Here is a 26,505-nt window from a genome sequence, read left to right as displayed (position 1 = left end):
AATAAAATGGAAGTTAGACTGGAAAAAAATTGAGTCTGGTATACAGGCTGTTTAAGAAAAACCTAAACTCAGGAGAATCAGATGGAAATAATAATGTAAACAAGTATAGAGACTGATATTTTAAAAGTGTATCTTTTTGCTCTTTGGATCAACTAACCTATTACTGAATCAAGTTCTACCAGCACAGGTTTTAGGAATACTTATAACCAATAGTACAAATGAGAAAATAAGCTTTTGCTCCCCAATGTATTGTTATTTTAGATATGTTACCATGTTTTGGAACTCAGATGCTAGGTGTGCTGACTCACCTAACATGGCAATAGGCTAAAATCCATCCATCATCTACCAAGACCCGCCTCTCAGGTCTGAAATTCATTTTCAAATCCATTCCATAAGCTCCATATACATGTACCAAGAGAGGTTTCTTCTGTAAATCCTCAGAGTCCGTTTTGTGGAAAATAGTCATTGGCACTAATTTTCCATCCTGGAAATAAAGAACAACTATATATGTAAAGAAGAGTTTTTTTAAAACAATATTTATTACCCCTACTTTAAAATAAGTTGAGGTGTACTTTCACCTCCTTATATGCTATTTATTGATGTTGAATATAAAATTTATTTTAAAAAAAGTTATGATCTCTAAAACTACATCATAGTTCTTGGTTTCAATAGCCTGACTTACTGTATTAACCAGAAAAGATCAGCAAGACTGGTTTCAAAACATTTTATTAAACATAGCTTTCTATAACAGTAAAGTGACTTTTAAAAAGAGTTGCTTATTACTTAGTATTACTGTAATTTATTTCTTTCAGAGCAAGCCAAAATACCTATTAAGTTTGCAAACCAGTACAGAAGTCTTCCTGTGCCTAAGGAATTTCTCATCTTTGTATATTTAAAAATATAGTGACTAAAAAGTCTTATCAATTTCCATTCTTTATAATTCTAAACTATTAGAACTAACTACTGACAGCCACCCACACATCCTCTTCAAGTCCCTATTTAACTTTATTTTTAAAAAAATGTTTTAAAGTGCTTAAAGTAAATATCATAAAATTTAACAATTAAGTTGCTTTCAGATCATCTAATATTCTCCTATGTAGCTCAAACTCATCAACAACCCCAGTTGACCAAAACCCTCTGGGCAGAAATAATACAAATAATGGAACTACTTTTGATCTACCTCATAAAAAAAGGGTGGAGAAGGGCTGGGTTGGTAGAGCACTTGCCTAGCATGTGTGAGGCACCAGGGTTCATCCATATAAAAAATAAATAAAGGTGTAAAAAAAAAGGAATAGATAAAATAATTGCCCTATTGAAGTGCGCTGTACTGCATTTGACAGAAGGAAAAAAAAGGGTGAAGAAGTTGCTTCTCAATCTGCTTAAAGAAGTGAATAGAAAAGCACAAATTTACATATGGAAAATAACAAAAAAAAGTCCCTTTCCCTGTTTTTCATCTTGATTTTGAAAACTTCAATGTAGGGCAATAGATGGAGTGTCATCAAATTGGCAGGAAATCTTATTTTTTTCACACTACTATTCACTTGTGATAGCATAAGTGAATTTACTCTGTTCAGTAAGATTCATTCTTATAAATCTCCCTTTGTGTGTATGTGTTGCTGGGAATTGAACCCAAGGCCTTACAAATGCTACGCAAGTGCTCTACCACTGAGCTGAGCTATATCCCTTGCTGTATTATAAATTTTTTTTTTTTGGTACCAGGGAATGAACTCAGGGGCATTTAACTACTGAGTCATATTTCCAGCCCTTGAGTTGCTTGGCACCTTGCTAAGTTGCTGAGGCTTGGTCTGAACTCTTGATCCTCCTGCCTCAGACTCCTGAGCTGCTGGGATTACAGGTGTGAGCCACTGTGCCCGGCTATATTATAAATTAAAAAAAAATATATTTTTAGTTATAGATGGACACACCTTTATTTTGTTTATTTTTTAATGTGGTGCTGAGGATTGAACCCAATGCCTCACGTGTGCTAGGCAAGTGCTCTACCACTGAGCCACAACACCAGCCCATTATAAATCTTGATGTGGACTAATCTGTTAAAAAAAAAAAAAAAAAAAAAAAAAAAATCTTGGTCTTTCCATCCCTCTGCCTCTTCCACAACTTCAATTATATAATCAGAAAAAATTGCTGATTGCAACATTGTGAAGAGATAAAAATAGTAGGTAGTCCTATGATGGGCTGGATTCCAGAGTTAATCAGCAGCACAATGAAATGCCTATGGAAAGGAATGGTACCTTCCAGTTAGCACTGCTTCTCCCCTATGCCTGAAGAAACCCTTGACTATGAGAATTCAGGCTAACTCTTTATTTATTCTGTCTGGGGTAATTCGCAACTTTTTGGTAAACTGGTTTATAATCTCATGTTTGTAAAACTAACAAAACTTAAAAGTATGTATCGTGATAACAAACCAACCAACCAAAAAAACAACTGAAGGCATTTAACTATATGATTAACAGCAATTTTTTCTAAGAGGTGCAGCAAATGGGACTGAAAAGTAGTAATTCAAACACTGTACATTCTGTATTTTGCATTTATTCTAACAAAGTTTTGCTTTTGCAATTTGAAAATAAGATTAGTATTTGCCTGAAGACCTTAAAACAATGGGTTAAAGAAAAAAATTCATAAGGAAAAAAAGTCTGTTGCAATTTATTCTTTGTTTGCACACATGAAACTACTTGAAATATGATATGCTAAGGTCTGAAAATTCCTTAAATTCAAAATTAGTTTATTAATTTTTCTTCCTATTTGCATCAATTTATAAATTCTGTATGATACCTATACCTGGAATATGGATATTTGTTATTTCCTTTTTTTCTCCTTGTGGTACTATGGGTTGAACCCAAGGCATTCTATCACTGAGCTACCTCCCCAGACTCAGGGTCTTGTTATATTGCCAAAGTTGGCCTCAACCTTGCCATCATCTAGCTTCAGCCTGATTAGCTGGGATTATAGGAATGTGCTGCCCTGTTTCTTATTTTTTTTTTTTAAATTTCTTATCTCTCTCTAATGCTCTATTAATCTTCTTTTCTCTATGTTGGCCTTACTATCCTCCTTTATACTTTTTTTGTGTGTGATATTGGGAAATGAACCCAGGGAGTGCTATGCCACGGGTCTACATCTCCAATTCTTTTTATATTTAACTTTGAGACAGAATCTTGCTAACCTGCTTAGGTTGGCTTTGAACTTGTGATCCTCCTGCCTCAGCCTCCTGAGTAGCTGGCATTATAGGTATGCACCACAATATCCAGCCTACACATTTTTTTTTTTTTAACACTTTTTGAATGGTATCATTTCTCCACACATTCTGGGCTTTACATACAATGGGCTCTTTTGCCCCTTTCCAGCTTACTCTTAGTCATACTAGAAGTCATCCTAGAAGTCTTATGTGGGACAATGTTCCTCAGAGAAGGCTGTCCTGATCTCTGCAGACTAGCTAACGGCCCTTTGCCGTAAGTTTTCACTGCATTCAGTATGTCTTCCTTTGCAGCAATCTGTGTTATTAGTGATTACTTCTTGAAACTCTGGAATCCTCCCTGTTAGATTTAAGCTCCATGGGGGTAGTAATTGTATCTGCCTAGTTCATCCCAGTCAGCTGCTTACCATACCTTCATAATTAATGCCATAATTGCAAACTATCTTTATTTACTTAAGTTTTTCTTTAACTCAACTTTTTAAATTCAAACAAAACAAGTGAGGCTAAAGGATTTGACATCCTACCTACAACTTTTTAATCCATGTTAAAATAAAAATGAGTATTAAAGTTAAAAAAAAAAATCTATGTACCTCCTAAAATCATTTCAGCCTCGCTGTGGTTGAAAATATCAATTTTAGAAAACAGTGTAATTCCAGAAACTGCACATTATGCTTTTAAGAAAGGGAAGCTAAAAGTTGATTCCAAAGACCTACCTTACTTTTGGCTTCTAGACGTAAAACACGACTAGTCTTTGTAATTGGGTCCTCATGCCCAGTTTCCTCAAATAGTTTGCCTTCTGCAAACTTATATGTGTAATATTTTGGGGGTCGTATTGGAGAGCAGAGTTGAAAGGGGCAGTTCTTTGGGTCAGAATTTGTATCCATTATAAATCCACAGGCCCAAGGAGGGAGCTAAAGAAATAAAACAGTTATGTGCACTCTATTTCTATACTAAGTATCAGTAATTAAGTTTCTGAGTCAACTCAAACAAGATGATGTGAACATCTAGTTTACTTTCTGTCACATTTCATTTAAGAATTACTTCACTACAACAAAATATGTCAAGTAAAATCAAAACTCTATATTAATGACCAATAAAATAAGGAAAAATTATAGCAAAGATTTATCATGATTCTAGATTTACATGACAGCTCCTTTAACACAGAAGTTTATTTGGGGGTGTAAAATTGGGCAGTAAAATAGCAGAATGGTTAAGAATAAGAGTAAATGAAACAGTAATTCCAGAACCCAGCAATAGCCTGAAGATCTCCGTTCTCATAGAACATGAAATCCCTCGCAGGTGTGTTTTGCATAATTTTCCCACCAGTCCTTAGCCTGCTGCCTGGACAGCCCAGCGATGACAGTTATTATTCTAGGGCTACAAACGTGCTCAGCAGCACTAAAGCATTTACAATTTGTTTCTAACTTTAGCTTCCAGGCTAACCATTGTGCAGAACAAAACCTTTCCACGCACATCTCCTCTGAGAGACTCGCGGCTATTATGCTTAAGATTCTTAACTTTAAGAAAAAAGGAAAGGAATCAAAATTTATTCTCTTGGATCAGCAGGGTCCAGCTTCAAGCCTTCCACTAACATCCCACTTACACCTTTTAAAGAACTCTGGTAAGCAGGTTGACGGAGAGTTAGAAAAGGTACTGAGAGTCAGAACATTAAAAGAAAATTGCCTTTTTTTCCTGAGTAATTGTAGAAAGAGCAAATTCCTTAGAAAATCAGAGGTCTTGGCACAGCAACATCGCTGGCAGGCATTACTGAACAAGGGTAGATGGGGGATATGTGAAAAAAGAGCACACCATTTAACCAGCAGAATCTACAAAGAATTTATGTTCACCAAGCAAATTTCTTCTAATTAATCCAAAGAATCTGTTTTTGTGAAACAATAATAAGGACATGCATTTGCAATGTCTAAGAATTCCTGACCTATCCTCCTCAGATTGAGGATTAAAGAAAGAAGCAAAGCTGCAAATCTCATAACCAGGCATCAGAGTGAGGGTACAAGGTTCCTTAGTTCACAAAAATGTAAGGTTTTCTGTTTTTGGTGGGATGTTAGGACCATTTCCATATGATGCAAGTATTAAGCTGTCTTAGTTTTAAACCAACTTGCATCAAGATTATAATTTTAATCATGACCATAAATGCTCTAAGAGTATGGACTTTCTAAAGTTTGTCCAGATAATGTAGAAGTAAGTTTTAATGATCGCCAGGATATTTAAGTCACATATCCTATTGAGATAAGACTGCAGTGAATCTGCGTATATTAATGGACGTACCTAAAAATGAGTTGGCCAGGTGATAGGCAGACATTCCATATACATTTGATGGAAACAAGTTTGGTTCTACAACTCTGATAACAAACTACAGCCATTTCATTGAAAGAGTGCTTCAGACATATCAGGCAGAAAGAAAATCAGCCTGGGTATATAGACTCCTCTTCCAAATAAAACTGATGTTAGTACAGTAAAAAAAAAAAAATTCCCAATTTGCTTAAATATAATAACCAACTGCCTAACATAACTTCTTTTTGTGGAAGAAAAAAATGCAACCGGAAAACACTGGTTACACAAAAACCAAGGACAGAAAGCAACCTAGGTAAGAATTTGCATTTCCATTCAGTGTCAGAAACACAGGGTACATGACCACTGCTTTACTAAGGATGTAGGACTTGGGAGCACAAGCCAGTGGATGGGCACTGAGTTACTGCTAAAGTTATGAAGCTTTCTTATAGAAATATGGAAAAAGAGAAATATAATGACACTTAACTACTTCTGAAGTCCGTGCTATTTATTAGGCAGTATTTTAAGTAAAATTGCATTAAAAACAACATCCTCCAAATAATTCTAAAATAAACCTGGTAAAATATCCAGTACACTGAATTCCTTTTAAGAAAAAGGACATGATATTATTAAAAATCTGGTGTTCTGTTAAACTAAACATATGTATTTTGGTTAACAATACTGTCTTTTGGAAAAAAGACATACCTTCAGAGACCGCACTGAATCATCAGCCAGACCAATCACATTAACATAAAGTAGATTGCTGTGCTTCAAGAATAGAACACAGTGATCCTTAAACATGTCCAAGTCTACAACTTTTGTATTTCTCTTCATTGTGAAAAACAAATCCCAGTTCATAATAGCCGGGGTATCAGCTGCTGTTCTCATTAGCTGTGTGGAACAAGTAAGAAAAAAATGTGGGTAACAAAACATGAAGGATAAAGTATCCAAAGATGAAAACTAGACCATACCAGTTTTCACTATTTTATGAAAAGCTAAAGAAATAAGCTCTGTATCAGGGATGAAGTGTGAACATCACCCTGTGAACGAGATCAGGCTAGCTGGCTGGGTGCATATGGCAGTGCTCAGCTGACAGCCAAGCAGCAGACATTTAAGTGAGGTCACTGACAAACCAGTGGACTATGGGTGCATCAGTGAATCCAGAAGAGAACAATCCCAACTGCCAACTTGAAAAATCCTGAGTTTATAAATTTGTTCTTTTAAGCCACTTAAGTTTAGCTTTGATAACATCATCAGTATAGACTGTTTCATTTACTAACCTTTTGGGATCAATCACAATAAGTAGAGGCACTGGCTAAGGGAACAGAAATGGGATTGGTAAAGGGTAGGAAGGCAGCATCAATTTCTAAACTTTAACACAAGTCTATAAAATAATCACATAACTTTTACAGCAAGAGATGTTGAGGACTTAAAATCAGCATACTACAGTAATGCAGCCACATCAATGTTTATAGCTGCTCAATTCACAATAGCTGGATTGTGGAACCAACCTAGATGCCCTTCAACAGATGAATCGATATAAACTGTGGTATTTATACACAATGGAATATTATTCATCCATAAAGAATAAAATTATGGCATTTGAAGGTAAATGGATGCAGTTGGAGAATATCATGCTAAGTAAAATAAGCCAATTCCAAAAAACCAAAGGCTGAATGTTTTCTCTGATAAGTGGATGATGATACATAATGTGGGTGGAGGGTAAGAGAAGAATGGAGGAACTCTGGATTACATGGAGGGAAATGAGGTGGGGAAGGGGGGGTATGAAAGATGGTGGAATGAGACAGTCATCATTACCCTATGAACATGTATGATTACATGAATGGTGAGAATCTACATCGTGTACAACCACAGAAATAAAAAGTTGTACCATTTGTATACAATGAATCAAAATGCAGTCTATAAAAAAGAAAAAGAAAAAAAAGAAATGTTGAAGGAAGTGTCACAGTGTCACACTTAATAGCCTAAGGGGAGACAAGCCAGAATCTAGAATTACCTTGAACTCTGTAGGCTCTCCAACATTAGTGAGAATGTACAATTCATCATCTCTGTGTTCAACATAGTAAAGGACCCCATGTATTCGCTTCTGGATAAGTACTGGTGGGTCCCAAGGGCTCAGGCCATCTATCAACCACACTTCAGAAGTGGTCTTGTTCATAATATTTATAGTGAGGAAACGACTATCCTTTGTAAGATAGAGGAAAACAAAATAACTAGAGAGAGAGAGAGAGAGAGAGAGAGAGAGAGAGAGAGAGAGAGAGAGAGAGAGAGAGAAGAGAGAGAGAGAACTCAGTAAATTTCAAATGGGTGCTGTCTTATTACTATTTCAAAGGTGGCCCAGCTACATATTATTTATACTTAATATTTTTAGATCAACACAATACTTTTATTATATTTAGTTATATATTTTATGTGGTGCTGAGGATCAAATTCCGTGCCTCCCACATGCTAGGCAAATTTTCTACCACTGAGTTACAACCCCAGCCCTATACATGTTATTTATAATGCAGACGGAAAAATTTAAAAATTCCTTAGTGAATACTGATTGCAAATTTAAAAATTGGTTAATATTTTTCACATTCTTCCTCCAAAGGCAAAATCATATTTTTCTAAAATTTTATCATAAATTTTTTTCTAACAGAGAAGTTGTTCAAAGAACTGTAAAGCAAATACCCAAATACCCACCATGTAGATTCTATCATTGCTAACGTTTTCCTTTATTGCTTCTCTATGCATCCATTAATTCATCTTTATTTGGATGCATGGTAAGGTAAACTACAGACATCATCTTTCAATGACATTAATAGATTATAGGGCTTTTTGCTGAGAAAAGGAAATAAGCCTTGTAGAGGAGATATGAAATAGGGAAGAAAAGAAACTATCCTTATTTTGTTCTTTCTGTGTGCATCTTGGATTTCCCTTTCTTCCAATTCTTAAAACAAAATGTAAGGAAGAAAAATCCTTATAAACTCACTAACATAACACATTTAAAAACCTAATAAAACTCATTTTCTATTTTTCCTTTTAAGGTTTATTTATATTTCATGCAGGTCTTTAAACAGATAAAATTATACTACAGATGTGATTTTTGATTCTGCATTTATTTCATATAATGTTGCTATTTCCCCCTACATTACAATATTTATGATTACTATTATTAGTGTCTAATATTCTATCAGGGTAAACCTTAAAATTTAGATTTCAATGTTTCATTGTAAGAAAGGATATTCATGAATATCTTTCCCCTTCTCTGGCCTTTACAATTATTTCCTTAGGATTCATTTTTTAGGAACTGAAATAATAATTTAATGGTGAGTATTTTTATGACTCAATAAATATACTAAATAATTAAGGGCATTATACTATTTCATATTGATACACTAGATAGCTTTAAATGTTATGTTTACATTTTTCCTTATCATAAAAGCAGTCTATACTGAAAATCCTAAAAAAGGTAAAGAACAATGATAATTCTGAAGCCCACTCCAGAAGCCCTGCTTATATTTTGGTAAAATTTCTTCTGTATTGTGTTATATTATCACATGAATTGATCAGCCACATTTCTTTTGTGAAATGTCCATATTAAACCTGAGATGTTGTTTAAATTATTGGTAAATATACCAATTAAATTATTATTAAATTATATCAACGTACATAAATTTGTGCTCATAAATTAAGGATATTCACTTATATTTTTGAAAATACTTTCCTCCATTTTATTGTCTAAATCTTAATAATAGCATTTAATATTTTTGGTTAGGCAAAGATACTGGCACTATGCATTGTAATTTCTTCACTGATTTTATGCTTTGGAAATAGCTCAATCATGTTGAGTAAAATACTTATATTTTCATCTCTTTCTTTTGTGGGGGCTTATTTTTCTCTGTGGATTCTTTTAATCTCTTAGCAATGTATGCTAACATAATGAAAAGATGAAAATTATTTTTTTTCTGAATAGTCAATATTTCCCACAGCATCACAAAACAGTAACTACTTTCATTAGTCTGTGATGCCTCTTTTGCTAAGTTTTCATACATGCAAATGTCTATTTTAGAGTTATATATTCTAGACTTATTTGTCTGCCAATCTGTATTACCTTAATTGTTGTAGCTTCATGTGTTTCAGTGTATGATTGCAGGGCAAGTCTTCTCCCATACTTTGCTTTTTATTGTCAATACTCTGTTATTTTTATCTATTTTGTTTGTTTTGTGATAAGTCAAGTTACTTGGTAGATATACAGTCAAGAGAAAGTGAGAATACAAGTGGCTCTAGAGTAAAATGTTTCTTAGAAAAAGGAGACAGGGAAAGGACTAGAAGCCTACTCCTTTTTTCTCATTTACTTCTATTGATATTTTTATTTTCCCAAATTGTTTTAAAAAAATAATGATTATTATGAAAGATAAGAACAATAGGATAAAACCTTTGTTAGTACTTTGGTATATTTTCTTTTAATTTTTTTTTAAAAGATGCATATTTTTTTCCTGAAATGTAATTGATACCAAATGTTCTTTTTTTTTTTTTTTTCCAATCTGGCACAATACATTTTTTGGTTAGTTTAAATTATAATTTAGTAGCAACACAAACTTCAAAATTTTTAATATAAGGCCAAGAATTCAATGGTTAAAAGGTGCTCAACACTTTGCACTGGACTAGGGGTTTTAACTTAAAGGAGAGAAACTGACCTAAATGCATCATTTTCTCAACAGGCACTGACTAAAAACAGCAATATCACAGGCCTGGCACTCTGCTTATCACGGAAGATGCAAAGGTGACAGATATTCAGTCTGTTTACAGTCTGGCAATTCCAGGTTTTCTATGAATTTACATGAATGGACTGTGTTATAATTCACAAAATTTAAAATTTCAATAATTAAATTTCTTTTTTCTTATTAATGGTACTGGCGGAGCTAATTACCTTTCTGACCTAAAGAGTTAGCTTCTACCACAAAGGAAGAGCAGGGATGAACAGTTAGAAGGCACCTATTTTGCTGCTCACCAGCTGCACAATTCCAGGTTATGTTTAACTCTCTGGACTTCAACACACTAATTTCTAAGAATGTTATACATGTATCTTTAAAATTCCTCATGAACTAAGATGTCAAGTTTTGGTGTGGCATGCAAGGTTACTCTGAGATTGCTTCACTGGAATTTTTGGCATTTGGATCCCCAGAGGCTTCAGAGAGGCTACTTCCTGTGCTTTCCTAATTTAGCCCTGTTCCTGGTTCCTGTACAGTGAACAGCATTCACATTAGAAAAAACAATTTTGGGAATGTGAGGGAATGGTTATTTTTCAGTGACTTAAAAATCAGATCTTTTAATTCTGTTTAGACCCTTCCCTTTAGAATCTACATAATAGTGCTCTCCTTAGAATGTATGAATTACATGGCTCTTGAAATATTTGAAGACAGAAGTTAACAATCAAACTGTACCAACCTTTAAGAATATATTAGCAGGCATTCTGCCTGAACATGATTTTTAGAGACACTCTACCACCAAAATAAAATAAGAAATTATTTTTGAACAAATCTACTGAAGTACTAGAAACAAAGATGATAACCCATCTGGGAGAGGTTCTTTCTGGTCATATTTGCAAGGATAATTTTTTTAAAAAACCAGGTAGCCAAATCTGGGCTAGCAGGAGTAGATAAGCTGAAATTATAAAGTCAGTTTAGCAAACTATCTGTGGGTTAGTTCTATGGGCTCTAATAATGTTATAATGTAATTTTTCCAAATCTCTATTTCTTCTTATAAACTATGGATTGTATAAAATTTTCTTTAATTTTGATATTTTTATGAAATGGAGGATTAGTTTTTTTGTTTTGGGAATCAACTTTACCACCATAGATTTGTTGGAGTTAAATTATATTTTTTCCTCTAAAAAATTTATTCAGAAACCATCCAAACTACAATGCTAAATGATGTATGAGGTCTACCAAATATCTGTGTTTGAAGATAACCCCAGTCTCTAATTTTGAACATAAGCAACTAAAAAAAAGGAATGATCACCATAGCCTTATTATACAAAATCAACATTTCAAGTCAACCAATACCAGTACTTTCAGTAAATAGAAAACCATTCTGGAGAAAAGGACTTAACTGCATTCTAGTACCTTGGGTCTTTTTCTGTATAAAAACGTTCATTACGTTTGTTATCACCAAAAGTGGCTCGATATACATCATGACAGCGAAGATTCCTCTGGAAGGTGTAAAATAAAACATCTTCATCTTCTTCATCCTTTACCCATTCTGAAAGAAAGTAAAAGAATGAGATGTAGTTACCTACATAAGGGGGTGGGGGGGTGGGAAGCAAGGTCCATTCTAGTATTAAGTGCCAAAGAGAAAATACAACATAGGTTTGACAGTAGCCAGCCTGTTACATATGAGCCTGAGTGCTTTCCAGAGAATAAAACACTACTATATCAGTTTTAAGTTTTTAAGTAGTTTAGTCTCAGGCTACTTAAGTTTCTAAATAAGATCTAATATTCAACATTTAGGAAAGACACTGATAAAATCACATTTGCTTTCAGGAGATGAATTGTGTTTAAATCTATAACTTGTAATTTAAGTCTGAAGAAATACTGGATCACTTTCTGACATGCCTCAATTTTTTCTGTCTTGTTTCAAGCCTTAGGATATCTCCAACTACCAAATATGTTTGAATGATGGTTCTTTAGAATCTGTCAATGGAAGTTTGTGCACAATTACATCATAACTGCCACCTGGCTGACAGTGATTATAAGTCACTGTATTGTATGCATCCTGATTTCAGAGGTTAAAACACACACAATATATTTTTTAGAATTCATGTGATAGGGTATAATTTCAATTCATTGCAAAATATTTTTGTAGTTAAACAATGGGGAAAATGAAGGCAATGAAAAGGGAGGACAAAGTATCAATGTATCTACCACTCAAGGATAAATGATAAACTTAAAAGCTGATTTTCTTTTCTTTTCTTTTTGGGTACTGGGGATTGAACTCGGGGGCACTCGACCACTGAGCCACATCCCCAGCCCTATTTTGTATATTATTGAGAGACAGGGTCTCACTGAGTTGATTAGAACCTTGCTTTTGTTGAGGCTGGCTTTGAACTCTCAATTCTCTTCCATCAGCCTCCCTAAAAGTTGATTTTATTATTTAAAATGTCATTGTTTCCACTTATAAATCAGTTCATTCAAAATGTTCCAAAGTTCCTTAGTAGTGACTTTGGCCATCTGCTACAATAGCTTTACGAGATAACAAAAACCCAAAACAAAACAAAAACAAAAACCAAAAAACAAAAAAAACCAAAACCAAGCTTAAAGTTCAATAAAGTATTAAGATGCAAAGATTTGTTGTACATAATAAACTTGCAAAGAATACATTATACAACTAGAATTCTGATTGTAACTCTTTTTAAAAACATGAGCATAATTTAAAAATCATCCATTGGGACATATACTTAGAGTGCTTGATCCATATTTCTCCCTGTGGATTTCCTATGGGCACAGGGACACACACACACACACACACACACACACACACAAAGGTTAAAAAGTATGGGCAGTTCTCTCACTTTTGCCCTTTCAACAGAGACCACTTTGGTTGGTGGCTTACCAAAACTGGACACGTTTGGGAAAGAAGCTTCCATTACTGGCTGATCACTGAGCTTCACAACGACACAGGTAGATGCTTCAGAATCCTCTGTTCTTATCTTGGCAGCCACATATTTCTCATCTGGAGCAACTCTGATACAATCAATGAAGGGCTGGTCTAATTTAAGTTCCTCCAAATTGAATAAAACTTCATAATTATCATTGTCTGCTGCATAAAGAAAAGTATGAAAGCGATAACTTCAGTATATACTTTAAAAGAATTTAAAACTGTATTTTAATAATTTAAATTAGCATTTCCTTTTTTTTTTAAGCACTTCCCTTCTTCAAGAGGTCACATTTGTTTCCTTCAACAATGATGGCAGTCTGACGGATACATAAATTAGAATTGGTTATTTTATAATATCCTATGCTATTGACTATTATTCTATGTATCAACCTATGAGATATCTGATGTTGTTTAGAAACCATATAGAAATTGGAGAGTAAGAAAATACAAATGACTTAAATGCCTAGTATAGAACCTGAGTATGGTATACACTCAAAAAATGCTGAAACCCATCTCCATTCACTCTGCCAAAGCTTTGTTTTTGGTACTGGGGATTGAACTCAAGGGCAGTCTCACCACTGAGACACATGCCCAGTCTTAATTTGTATTTTATTTAGAGACAGGGTCTCACTGAGTTGCTTAGTGCCTCACTTTTGCTGAGACTGGCTTTGAACTCGCAATCCTGCATCAGCTTCCTGAACTGCTGGGATTATAGAGGTGCGCCACCAGGCCCAGCTCTGCCAAAGCTTCTGAGCATAGCTGTTAACAAAATCCTAAGAAAATCCAAATATTAGAAACTAGTTATTTTAAAAAAATTCAGAAATAATCTTTAAAAATTCTTTTCTATGCCTTTGAGAAATTAAACCTCCTATAAAAATATAAAATCTGAAAAATCAGAGCACATTAAACGGAAAAAAATGTGCTGTACCTTCTTCATCTTTGGAACGAACCAAGCAGCAGCCTTCCTGATAATATACAAAACCACCATGTTTCACCTGACAATGAAAAGAAAAAAATGGTATACTTAATAATAATTTGATTAACTTTTTAATGTTCTTTCTGTCCAGAATGAAGCTAACAAAAGCAGATCTGTTAAAGTACATGAATGAACAGATATGAAATAGAAAATGGACCACTTTTTACAATATACTTGGTAAGATATGGTTTTTATATATGTTCAGAATCACTGAAGGGGTTTCTAATCCATAAATATAAGAGGAAATACAAGGCACATAACAAAATCTGTTAATTCTCATGACTGTATAAATAATTTTAGCTATGCTTTGGGAATATCTGATATCTGCATAGTGGGATCCAATTAATGAAAATCAAATAGCTTCTTTAAAATAAGCCAAAATGATGCAGATGAGAAAACTGTCTTAGACTTGCTTGAAAACCCAGTTGATAACTTTCTGAGATTTTTCCCTTTAAAATATGCGGTCATCACCAATTGTGCAGTCTTGACCTGATTTTATAAAGTATCATGCCTTCTGTGGGATGATACATATAGTCTGAGACTGAGAAAATAAATACTACTAACATATAAATAGTATTCCTATGTAGTAAGTGCAATTTATTGATATGATTTTAGATGGCTTAAGACACATTGTCTGCTAGTTACTAGCATAATCTGAATCTGAAATTTCTACTGCTATTTTTATTTTACAACATATGTCACTTTCATTTATAATCTGTGGCTGTCTTAAAAGGAACTGAAAAAATTTCAACTTCTTTGTTCATTCTATCATTTGCATATTTGAGACTGCTAACCATAAAGCCATTAGCTTTCATGGTATTATACTAAAGTGAATTTACTTTTGTTAAAAAAAAAAAGAAGTAGAGCAAGCAAATACTTTTTGAATAATAAATAGGAATTAGTATCATTTGAACTTTCCTTTCAATCTTTTCAAAAAATTTTAAATCAGAATTGGTTGTTTCACAAAAGCAGAATATATTACATTTCAAACTTTAAATTAGTTTTGATATTTAAATTCATTTTAAGGACCATACTCTACCTTTTTTTTTTTTTTTGATTCATTATACACAAATGTGGTACAACTTTTGTTTCTCTAGTTGTACAAAAAGTAGAGTTGCACTGTTTGCATAATCATACATGTACATAGGGTAATAATGTATGTCTGTCTCATTCTATTATCTTTCTTTCCCCTCCCCTCCTCCCCAGCCCTCATTATTTTTTGCTCTTTAAATTTTTCAGCATATTCTGAAGGCCCAGAGTGGTATAATTTTGACATAAGATTATGTCTAAATCACAAGGTATTTTGTTTACAACCTAACTGGTTATATCAGAGTTTTCTTAAAAAACATGATATATCCTACCTCTGCATTGATGATTTCATATTCTTCTTGTGGTTGTGTTTCTAATTTTGTTCTCACTTTTTCAAATGCATCCATGTTTTCAGAAAGGGATTTTTTGTTTTCTTGCTTAACAGGCAGAAGATCCTAGAAAAAAGTTTTATTGGTATGATTAAAATATTTCAAATCAGGGAGAAAAACCCTTGCTTTTAAGAGAATATTGTTTCCTTTTCATGCAAGTATCACAATTTTAGGTCCATACTTATGAAATAATGTGTTTCATTGGTCTATACTTAAGAAATAACATGTTTCACAGATCTTAAACGTTCTTTCTTAAGCTCGTTAATAAAGAGATCTCTTTTTCATTTAAAAAATGTAAAAAAAAAAGATAGATATTTACTGGTTATGCTGTTATTTTAAATGGATAAGTTCTTGAGATACAGAACTAAAGTTCTGGAGAGTGTTCAGAAATACTATAGAAAAGTCACAATTAAGGAGGAAAGGAAATTTCATCAATTTTTACATGTGTTAATAGAAATGAGGAAAAAAGTCTACTGATTTCTTTTAAGCACTGAAATAATTCTTAAATGGAGGGACGTATCAAAAGGAAAGGAAGACATTCTTTACTAATGGATGTTGACTATGCACAGCTGCAATTATGATAAAAACATTAATCTGGGTTGGGGATACAGCTTAGTGGTAGAGCATTTGCTTAGTATGCATGAAGCCCTGAGTTAGTTCCCTGGCACTGAAAAACTTATGGTAAAATTAGTGGAAAGCTGCTGGGCACGGTGGTGCACACCTATAATATCAGCTACTTTGACTAAGGATACTGAGACAGGAGATTTCAAGTTCAAGGTCAACCTGGGCAACTTAGCTAGATGCTGTCTCAAAATGAAAAACAGAAAGGGCTGAGGATATAACTCAGTGGTAGAGCACCCTGGGTTAAATTCCCAGTACTGGAAAAAACAAAAACAAGACAAGAACAAAAATAAAAACAGAAAAGTTAATGAATATGATTAGCTATAAAAGAAAACAAAAAAAGCACTCCCTGTGTCTTATTGGGAGTACCTAATAAACTAAGAGCTTAAGTTGATCTCAGTGAGCAAATAAATATCATAAGTCTTTAAAATCTGGATAAGGCAAAATTTAAATTATCAAATTAAAAAAGTGTTCTATAATTCAACAAGCCCCCAGTTTTTATTTTGTTTAAGCAAAAGAATTTTAGCCAAAATTTTTTATTTCAACTCTTTGCCAAAGATGACAAGTGTATAGTGATTTGTGCCAGAGGCAGCACTAGCCTTTGGTAAGGACCTCCAACAGCTGGTACATATTTACTGAACAAGTATATCCATGGTACTTTACAGACACCATAGAGAATGTAAGCTATAAATATAATTTATATTACACAAATTTATAATTTAAAATTAGATATAAGAATAAAACAGAAAAGTCACCAAAGCAGATTAAATGGAAAACAATCATTTTCATGAAGTATTTCCTTTTATATTTTTTGGAATGCTTTATTGATGTGGATTAGATTCAGATTTTCAACAATGGCTGTTATGGTAGTCTCAATCATTTATCCTCTAATTCCAATCATACCATTAATTTTCTGAGCAATTATCTGAAGTATAAATCCTAGAAGGCATATTTTTCATTTATTTTTTAGTATTTCTACAACATCTATTGCTGATCTTTGAAGTAGCAAGGCAAAATATATCAATAGTACCCTAATGTCACTCACAGAAACATTAAATTATTGATCAGAAGATTATTAGAAACCTGTCCTGAAACTAGCAATAGGAGTTACCATTTCAATTTCAGATATAGGCTTTTCTATTCTGTAATTCCCATGAGTTCTTGTGAGAGGCAGGTTAGCTATAAAATGTAATTCCCTCTTTTATCCTGCATCTTCTAGCAAATTCTGGGTCACGGAACTACGTTTTGTCACTTTTAAAGACCCATTCTTACTGAGAACCATGGCCCAAACAGAGCTAATGGCAACAGAGTTTGGCTCTATACTTGTCCTCTTAAAATTTACTTTACATTCCTGTTTAAGACCAATTGTTGAATAAAGAAGAGTACTTGTTGTTCTCTATGTTCACTGCCTCCAATCCCTCTCTACACTTGCCCTTCTCACTCTACTGACTGCTCTTGTCAATGTCACTGAATGGCTATATTGCAGAGGGCAAAAGTTAATTTTCAGTACTCACATCATATGCATATTACTTGACCTATCAGTCTCAAGACCATTGACCACTTCCTCTTTCTAAAATACTCCTTTACTTGGCTTCCAGGACACCTTATTCTTGTTTTCCTCTTACTTCACGGATCCTTAGCTGGTTCCAACTCAACCACCTGCCTTATTATTGGCATGCTTAGGGCTCAGTTCCTGGACCACTTCTCTACGCTAATTCCTTTGATGATCTCATTCACTCATGACCTTAAATGCTATTTATATGCTGAGGACTCCCACATTTATAGCTGTAGTCTGAGCTCATCCCTGGAACAAGCTGAACTTGTATATCCAACTGACTATTCAACATTTCTACTTGGATATCTACCAGTTATATCAAAAAATGTTGAAAACTGAACTTAGGAATCCTTATATATCCTCTCCCTACCAAACAAAACAAAACAAAACCTGTTGTCTAGGCAATCTTTCTTCTTTCTACAAATGATAAATGTCCTTCCAACTGCTCATGCTTAAAGTCTTAGTCTGCCTTCTCCTCTCTTGCCACAATTAAGAGATCTACTAAATCCTGTCAATTCTACTTTCAAGTTCTGTCTAGATTTGACTACTTCTACTAACTTGCACTGGCACTATCCTGGTACTATCATCTCTTCCTTGGATCACTGCAAAAGTTAACTCTGCTTCTGCCCATGCCTCCCAGGCTATTTTTAATAAGGGAGCTCCAATGAGTCTGAATTGAGATTATGTCATTCCTCTACTCAAAACCTTCCAATGCTTTCCCATTTTACTAGGAAGAAAAACAAGAATCCTTACAATGGTTTACAAGGTCCTAACTGATCTTGCCTCACTACTTTGCTGACGTTGGCTACTATAGGCTGAGTATCCCTTATCTAAAATGCTGGTGATCAGAAGTGTTTTGGATTTTAAAGTTTTTCAGATTTTGAAATATTTTCCAATTTTACCAGCTAAGAATCCCTAATCTAAAATCTTAAATGCTCCAAAAGATTTTGGAGTATTACAAATTTCCAGGATAGGGATGCTCAAGCTGTACTATGTATCAGTTGTGTCTACTTGACTCCAAATGAACCACAAAGGCCTCCTTGATGTTTCCTGCACAGACCAGGCTTGCCCCACTTCAGTGTCTAAGGACTTGCTATACCCTTTGGCCAAACACCTCCTTCAGCTATTGCTGAAAGCCACTTTCTCAACCAGGCCTTCCCTGTTCTAATAAAAACCAACCCTCCCTATCCCCTCACTGCCTATTTATTCCCTTATCTTCCACTGAACCTATCACCTCTGATATACTTTGTATTTCACTCATATGTTTCTTTACTATCTCCTTGTACCCCATCCCACGCAGGCTCCATGAAGGCAGGGTTTTTATTTATTTTGTGCACCACTATATTCTCATGGTCCAGAATAGTGTGTGTTAGATGTTCAACAAATATTTGCAGAGCTGAATGAAACACAGCACAAAACATAAAATTCAAACCTCATTTGACAGAAAAATATAAAGTGGAAAGACAGAAGAGATATAGAAAAGATATTTACAGCACACACAAAAGACAAAGAACATATAAAAAACATTTACGAATCATAAGAAAAACAATAGAAAAAAATGGTCAAAGGTATGAATAAGCAACTCAAGAACATAAAACCAATAACGTCAATAAGATTAAGAAGAAAAATGTTAAAACTCATTATTAATCAGGGCAATGAGAATTAAACCACATTGATATATGTTATCTGTAAGAAGGGCAAAAAGGAAAGTTCTCATAATATCAAAAATTTATGGGCTAGGGATATAGCTCAGTTGGTAGAGTGCTTGCCTTGCAAGCACAAGGTCCTGGGTTCAATCCCCAGCATTGCAAAAAAAAAAAAAAAAATTATCTAGAACGCAGAGTTAGAATTCTCACATATTTTATTTGGATGTATATTGGTACTATTAATTTGGAAATCAGTCTGACCAAAAATGTTAGAATATGTACATAATCAGGAATTCCAACTCCAAGTATATTTTCTAGAGAAAGACTTAACACATATGCATAGGAGACACCCATAAGACTGTGATTTGCAGGTTTCTGCTACGTTTGGAAATTGGAAAAACCTACATTTTTGTCTCCCCAACACCCCAACACACAAAATTATAGTATACAATACAATCACATACTATACAACAGTTGTAGTAAGTAATTTCAAAATCATAACGTTGAGCAAAGGAGTAAATTATATAATTGTACATATTTTATCCACATAAAATTTCAAAACATGTAAAACAGTATTATCTATAGATACAAATACATGCTTATTTATAATGGAAACATGCAAGGAGAGGTTAAGAACACTGTTCACCACTGGGGAGGTAAAAGAATATGTAATAAAAATAGACAGTAGTCTTCAAATTACAATTTTTATAGTTAAGAAAAAAATCACATTGAGTAGTAGATCCATGGCAGGATTGTTATATTTTCTATGATACTGTACATATTTGCAATGATTTATAATAAAAGGTATTAAAAAGGAATACTTTGAATCTAGTGAGACTACTAATTTTCTTACTTAATTTCAGACTCTGTGACTTTCGGGTTTTTTAAAAATTTGGGGAAAAAAAATCCCCCCAAACGCCAAACTTCCTGATTTCAAAACTTAACACTAATTAAGAGAGTATGGTACTAGCATAAAGAAGGACATAAATCAGTGGGACAGAACTGAGGGTCCAAAAATATACCCATAGGTCACCTGCTTTTTTTTGGTGGGAGTAAGGATTGATCCCACAACCTGAAGCATGCTAGGCAAGCGCTCAATCAATGAGTTACATCCCCAGCCCAGGTCACCTGATTTTTGATATGGATCCCGACAGAGTTCAACGGGAAAAAATGTCTTTTCAACAGTTGTTCTAAGATAACTGGATATCTGCGAGCAAAGGAATAAAGCTGGACACCTACCCCTCACACCATACACAAAAATAAGCTCAAAATGGATCATACCCATAAAAAAAGAGCTTGGGTTAGATGATTTTTTTCTAGCAACAATAATTATGGTTACATGGAAAGAAAAAAAATCATTTAATTATTAATTCATTCCATAATTTTTTTTTTTTTTTTTGGTACTGGGGATTGAACCCAGGGGTGCTTAACCACTGAGCCACATCCCCAGCCCTTTTAAAAAAACATCTTATTAGAGACAAAGTCTCAATGACTTGCTAAGTTGCTGAGACTGGCTTTGAACTCATGATCCTCCTGTCTCAGTCTCCTAAGCCGCTGGGATTAGAGGTGTGTACCACTGTGTCCGGCTCATTCCATAAGCATTTAATTACTTATCTACTCTGGTAGTCATTACATTATTGCTGGGCAAGTTGTATATTGTAAAATACTTGTCTTTTAAGAATTTCTCAATCTAATGGTCAGACAGAAAAAATTCAAAATGATAAAATAAGTAATGGCATAGAGGTAAATATATTCTTATGGTTACCATGATTTTGACTACTACCTATACATAACAACTCTTGCCAAATTCCAGAACAATATCCAACTGCTACTGAAAGCTCACTTTAGTAGTGAGTTGTATTTATTCCTTGCCCTTTCTCACCCTTAAGAGTTAATAACAGTAAGTCTATTGTGACTGAGAAATAAGTCCATGAGACAGAAAGATGATCCAAATATTTTATTTTTAAAAATTTTATTATTTGTTATTTTTAGATATACATGACAGTAGAATGTATTTTGGCATATTGTACACACATGGAGTATGACTTATTCTAATTAGGATCCTATTCTTGTGGTTATACATGATGCAGAGTTACCCTGGTCGTGTATTCAAATACAAGGTAAGGAAAGTTAAGTCTGATTAATTCTACTGTCCCTTCTATTCCCCTCCCATCTCCCTTACCTTCCTTCCCCTTTGTCTAGTTCAATGGACTTCTACTCTTCCCCTCCCCACCCTCCCTTGTTGTGGATTAGCATACACATTATCAGAGAGAACATTTGGTCTTTGGTTTTTTGGGACCAAAAAACCACAACACTGCATGATATTCTCCAGTTCCATCCATTTACTGGCAAATGCCAATAAGTTTTAGAATTTTATCATTTTGGAATCTTAACATGGTACCTATCCCAATTTATTGATACCATCCTGTGATCAAGGACAATATGATTTTAGAGCAAAACATCTATTAAGTGAGCTAAATGAAGATCATCATAGATTTGTGTCTAGTTCTGCTCCCTTGCTCTCAATTTAAAAACTTTGTTTTTTCTAAGACTTTTGGATTTTAGAATCCAAAGAGATTACCACTCTACTCTTAATTAAGATATCCTAACAATGAAGTTCAACTGATTCCAATTTTCCTTCAAATATACTTTATTCTCATGACTTAATTTAGGCTCTCATCTTCATTTATCTGAATTACAAGGTTTCATACTTCTATTTTTTGCAAATCTCTCAGTGATACTTATTAAAATGCAAATCTGACTGCACCTACATTCTTCAATGATATTCTAATGTTTTTAGGATGCAGCTTGAATTTCTCACAAGATTTACAAAACCACTTACACATGACTTGGCCCTCTTTACCTCTTTTGGCTCATCTTTGACCATGTTGATTACACTGCTTGTAGAACTTAATTCTGAGCTTTTACACATGCTGCTCCCTTTGCTAGTTCCTTCTCCTACCTTAGATCTTGAATATTACCTCCTAAGAAAGTGCATTTTTGACCATGTTACCATGGCCAAAAGTAAATTCTAAGAAAGTAACATTTAATCAATATGTAAAACAGAAGAAGGAACTACTAATATAGTGGTGAATGGCATTAGGGAATCCTGTAAACATCCTGAGATTGCTGAGAAAAAGTGGTGTTCTTTCATTTGGAGATAACCTCTGTGGCTTAACCAAAGTAAATGGGAGTGGGGGAGTGGCGTGAAATGAAAGAGGGACTAGATTAAGCACAGTGTTAATAATGAAACTGAATTTTATGTTCATGATATTGAAGTTTTAGAAAGGTTTTAAGCTGGGAATTGACATTAATTTATACTTTAAGGTCATGCTTCTAATTCAAAGGAAAATGCATTGGAAGAGAAAAAGAGGGCCAGTAAGGAGTCTGGTTAGGAGTCTACCAGTGGTCCATGTGAAAGATAACTACAGTGATGGTGGCAAATATGGAGAAACACAAACTAATATAATATATACTACACACACACAACATATATTCTGGACGTTACTGAAGTGTTTCTGAAAGCATGTTGTACATAATGGTATAATGATTTGGGGTTTATTAGAAAGACTTTACCTAGAATATCAAATCAGTGATTTAATGAATATTATTACTTGGGATAGGCTGAGCTGATTAAAATAAGTAAAAATACAAACTAGGTGATATCAATATATGGCAAAACCCACGAAATATTATGTGATACACCATTAATGGACATGATGAAAGGGTAAAGGAATGGGAAGAATAAAAAAATGTTTTTCAGTGTTGTGGCTTGAACAACTGGGTACATAGCAATGATATAAAGAAGAGTTGAATTAGGCCTGGGAGAGCTAAAGTTCAACTGTGGATAATTTGTCTGGGAAATTGGGGAAATGTCTAACTTGAGACTTGTTAAATGGGAAGCAAAATACCATGTGGTTCAGAGGGGAGTCTGGCATGAAGGTAATAATTGCTATGGTACTTAAATCCATGGGAATGGATAAGATTACTTAGGAAGAAATTAAGGAGAAAAAAGGGTCAGAACCAAGTCCTAAGAAATCCTCGAATTCAGAAGTCACATGGAAGAAAAGTTAGAAAAGGAGACCCACGCTTGGAAGAGGAAAACCAGAAAAATGGGAAGTCAGGAAGTCAAAGAGAAGGTAAAGGTTAAGTGTGTTAAATTTGCTGAGAAGGCCTATAAAACAGTAGGAAAACGAATATCCACTGGGTTGAAATGTATAACATTTTTGGTGACCCTGAAAGAAATTTAATGAAGCAGTTGAATCAAACTTGAGCAGGTTAAAGAGAAAACAGAATATGGAGAAATAACCAATAAGTGAATTACTCATACCTAAAGGCAGTCCCACTCTATGAATTCTTACCAAAAAAAAAAAAAATATATATCTATATAGTGAGACCATATTTTTTTCTTTTCTTTCTGGTTTGAGTTTTCTTTAAAATTCATCTTTCTTCTTCATTTCTGATGGTAAACCTACTAGTTAAATCCAGTGATTCTGCTGGGCATGGTGGTGGTACATACCTATAATTCCAGTGGCTTGGGAGGCTGATGCAGGAGGATTTAGAGTTCAAAGCCAGCCTCTGCAAATTAACCAGGTGCTGAGCAACTCAGACCCTGTCTCTAAATAAAATGCAAAATAGGGCTGGGGACTTGGCTTAGTAGTTGAGTGTCCCTGAATTCAATCCTCGGTACCAAAAAAACAAAAACAAACAAAAAAAAAACAACACACACACACACAAACACACAAACCAATGATTCTTGTAAACCACACATCACAGTACTAGTGAGAAAGATGTCTGTCAATGCATCTATTTTGGTGACTTGCAGTACTCTGTTAGTCTATATAATCAGTAAATAAAGGCAAATGACTCATGTTTAACCAAAGGACTTAGTAGTGTTTTTACTTATTCAATTTTTGACAAAAGATCTTAAAAATTACTTTTGTAGGCAGAGCAGTGCAGTATGATATGGAAGATAAATGTGGTGTCTGGTTTGAGGCTAGTCTTTTGAGTATCACTAGCTGGCATGTATGTGAGTGTAATGGAATAAGTTCATATTGCCACCTGGTTAATTCAAAATGGAAAGCTAAAGTACTTGCAAAAAAAGAACCTCACAATTTCAAGACCTCAATTAGAGTTAGATCAACAACATCTGATTAGCAAGCATCTAAACATATATATATGGACAGTAGCAGGCTAGAAGTTTCAGAATTATTTGAACAGCTTTAAAAAACAGATCCTTAAGCCTCAACCATGGATATTCTGATCCAGTCTATCTGCATTTCTAAAAAGGATTTCTGATATACAACATGACTGCAGAAGTTGGTACTGAAAAATCCCAAACTTATAGGTGATAATCTGTTGCTTAGGTAACAAGGTAGAGGTATAGAATTTTGAAATTTTAGTACTTGGACGTTAAGAGGACACTAAGATGAAACTCTTCATTTTTTTTTTTTTTTTTTTCCCAGTAAGGAAAATTAAGAGTTCTGAGTAGTTCAGACATAGATACATCTTTTACCTTCCAGTACTGCCATGGTGCCTTCTCTTATTCTTTAGCTAACTTATAAGTAATAGGTGCTTACTTTAAACAGATGCATTTAAATTTGCCAAAAAAGCACTTTTTTTTTTTTTTTGTACTTTACTATATCCTGTTATAGTAGTCAAAGCTGGAACTTGTGGATGCTTGCAGAAAGAAGGAGGAAATGTGCATTCTAAGTTTCTTTACAGCTGAGGGGCTATCTCTATAAAGCTTCCCCAGGTCTTAGTGATCACAGAGGATAAAGACAACAGCTTTTAAATTACTCCCATATTTATTACACAGGAAAGAGTTGATATATCATGTGTGAAAGCAGGACCACACAGAAGGTTAAAAAAAAAAAAAAAGTACTAAAAGAGCCACTCTTGAAGTCACTGAGTCAGATTATAGTTTCTAAGTAATGGGTATCTGTGAGAACTGAAAAGTTGCTTCAGGGACAAATGGAGAGAAAAAATAGTCCACCTCCTGTTTAGGGTGTGAGCTAATCTCACAGCTGCCAACCTGACAGTAATTCCTGCTTACTATTTATAACCTAAGTATAAAATGACAAAATGTGCAATGCAAATTAAGCAATCTAAAGGTCCAAAATTGAGTCCAGTAGGTAAAATTCAAAACTTTATCACTATGAAATAGGACAAGACTGTGCAAAAATAAATACATAAATGGCATAAAGAATTTAAGTATGTTAAACAATCAAAGTGCCAAACTAAGACAAAATGCTAAAAAGCAGAACAATCTCAAAGGCTAAAATGTAAAGAGTAAAAGTCCAGGGAGAATAGGGACCCAACTGAAAAAAGTTAAAAAAGTCAGAGAAACACAACCACAAAATAGTCATGAGCTAAAGGAATTGCAAAAATTGAATAAAAACTAGAAAAATTAGAGAAAATAAGATTAAAAAGAGTTTGTTAAAAAATTAAACTGCTTAAGTGTTCATCAACAGATGAATGGACAAAATGTAATTTGTATATACATAGAATATTTTCCTACAAACATGAATGAAGTTCTGATAATGCTTTGATATGGATGAATCCTGAAAACATTAGGCTAAAATAAAACAAACATAAAAGTACATATACATATTATATTGTTCTACTTGTATGATATATGTAGAAAAGGCAAATTTATAAAAACAGAAAGTAGATTAGAGGTACTAAAGGCTAACAGAAAAGAAGAATAGGCAATTACTGCTTAATATGTGCATTTTTGGGGGCGATGACAGGGTTTTGCAAGTAGTGGTAAAAATTGCACGACATTATGAATATAATTAATGCCACTGATTTGTACACCTAAAAATGGCTAAACTGGCAAAGAGAAAGCCAAAACAAATTAAAAGTCATTATGCAAAACAATTAAACCCCAAAATTGATTAATCATAAAATTGCCAAAATGCTGCAAGAATACCACCCCCAAATGTAATTTAAGGAAACTAAGGCACATTAAGTAAAAGGTAAAGGATGTTTGCCAAAGAGGCAGCAGCATTAATAGGTAGCTTCATTTCAAAGAAGTAGGATGATCATATCATTTAAGATTTTAGCCAGGACACCTCTGAGAGGTAAGGGGACTATTAATAATCACAGGGGACAACAGGTATAGAGTG

At 34.0% G+C, this 26,505-nt stretch overlaps 1 protein-coding gene across 5 annotated transcripts in view; it reads right to left on the bottom strand.

Moving 5' to 3' along the window:
• PREPL (prolyl endopeptidase like) overlaps window positions 1-26,505 on the bottom strand; it is a 34,666-nt gene that overhangs the window by 5,843 nt on the left and 2,318 nt on the right. For 4 of the 5 annotated variants that reach the window (XM_079109767.1, XM_079109766.1, XM_079109763.1 and 1 more), the window contains 8 exons: window positions 15,497-15,619; window positions 14,088-14,154; window positions 13,115-13,321; window positions 11,629-11,764; window positions 7,515-7,731; window positions 6,203-6,388; window positions 3,922-4,119; window positions 309-484 (listed from right to left, as the gene is read on the bottom strand). In XM_079109767.1, coding sequence (XP_078965893.1) covers window positions 309-484; window positions 3,922-4,119; window positions 6,203-6,388; window positions 7,515-7,731; window positions 11,629-11,764; window positions 13,115-13,321; window positions 14,088-14,154; window positions 15,497-15,571 — 1,262 coding nt within the window. In that variant the 5' untranslated portion in view covers window positions 15,572-15,619. The remainder of the gene's footprint in view (window positions 1-308; window positions 485-3,921; window positions 4,120-6,202; window positions 6,389-7,514; window positions 7,732-11,628; window positions 11,765-13,114; window positions 13,322-14,087; window positions 14,155-15,496; window positions 15,620-26,505) is intronic. The other variant, XM_079109764.1, reaches the window with a different exon arrangement.

This window comes from Sciurus vulgaris (genome assembly GCF_902686455.1).
Source record: "Sciurus vulgaris genome assembly, chromosome: 14".
NCBI lineage: Eukaryota > Metazoa > Chordata > Mammalia > Rodentia > Sciuridae > Sciurus > Sciurus vulgaris.
Note: the sequence above shows the minus strand (reverse complement) of the source record. Positions and strands in the feature narration are given on the sequence as shown.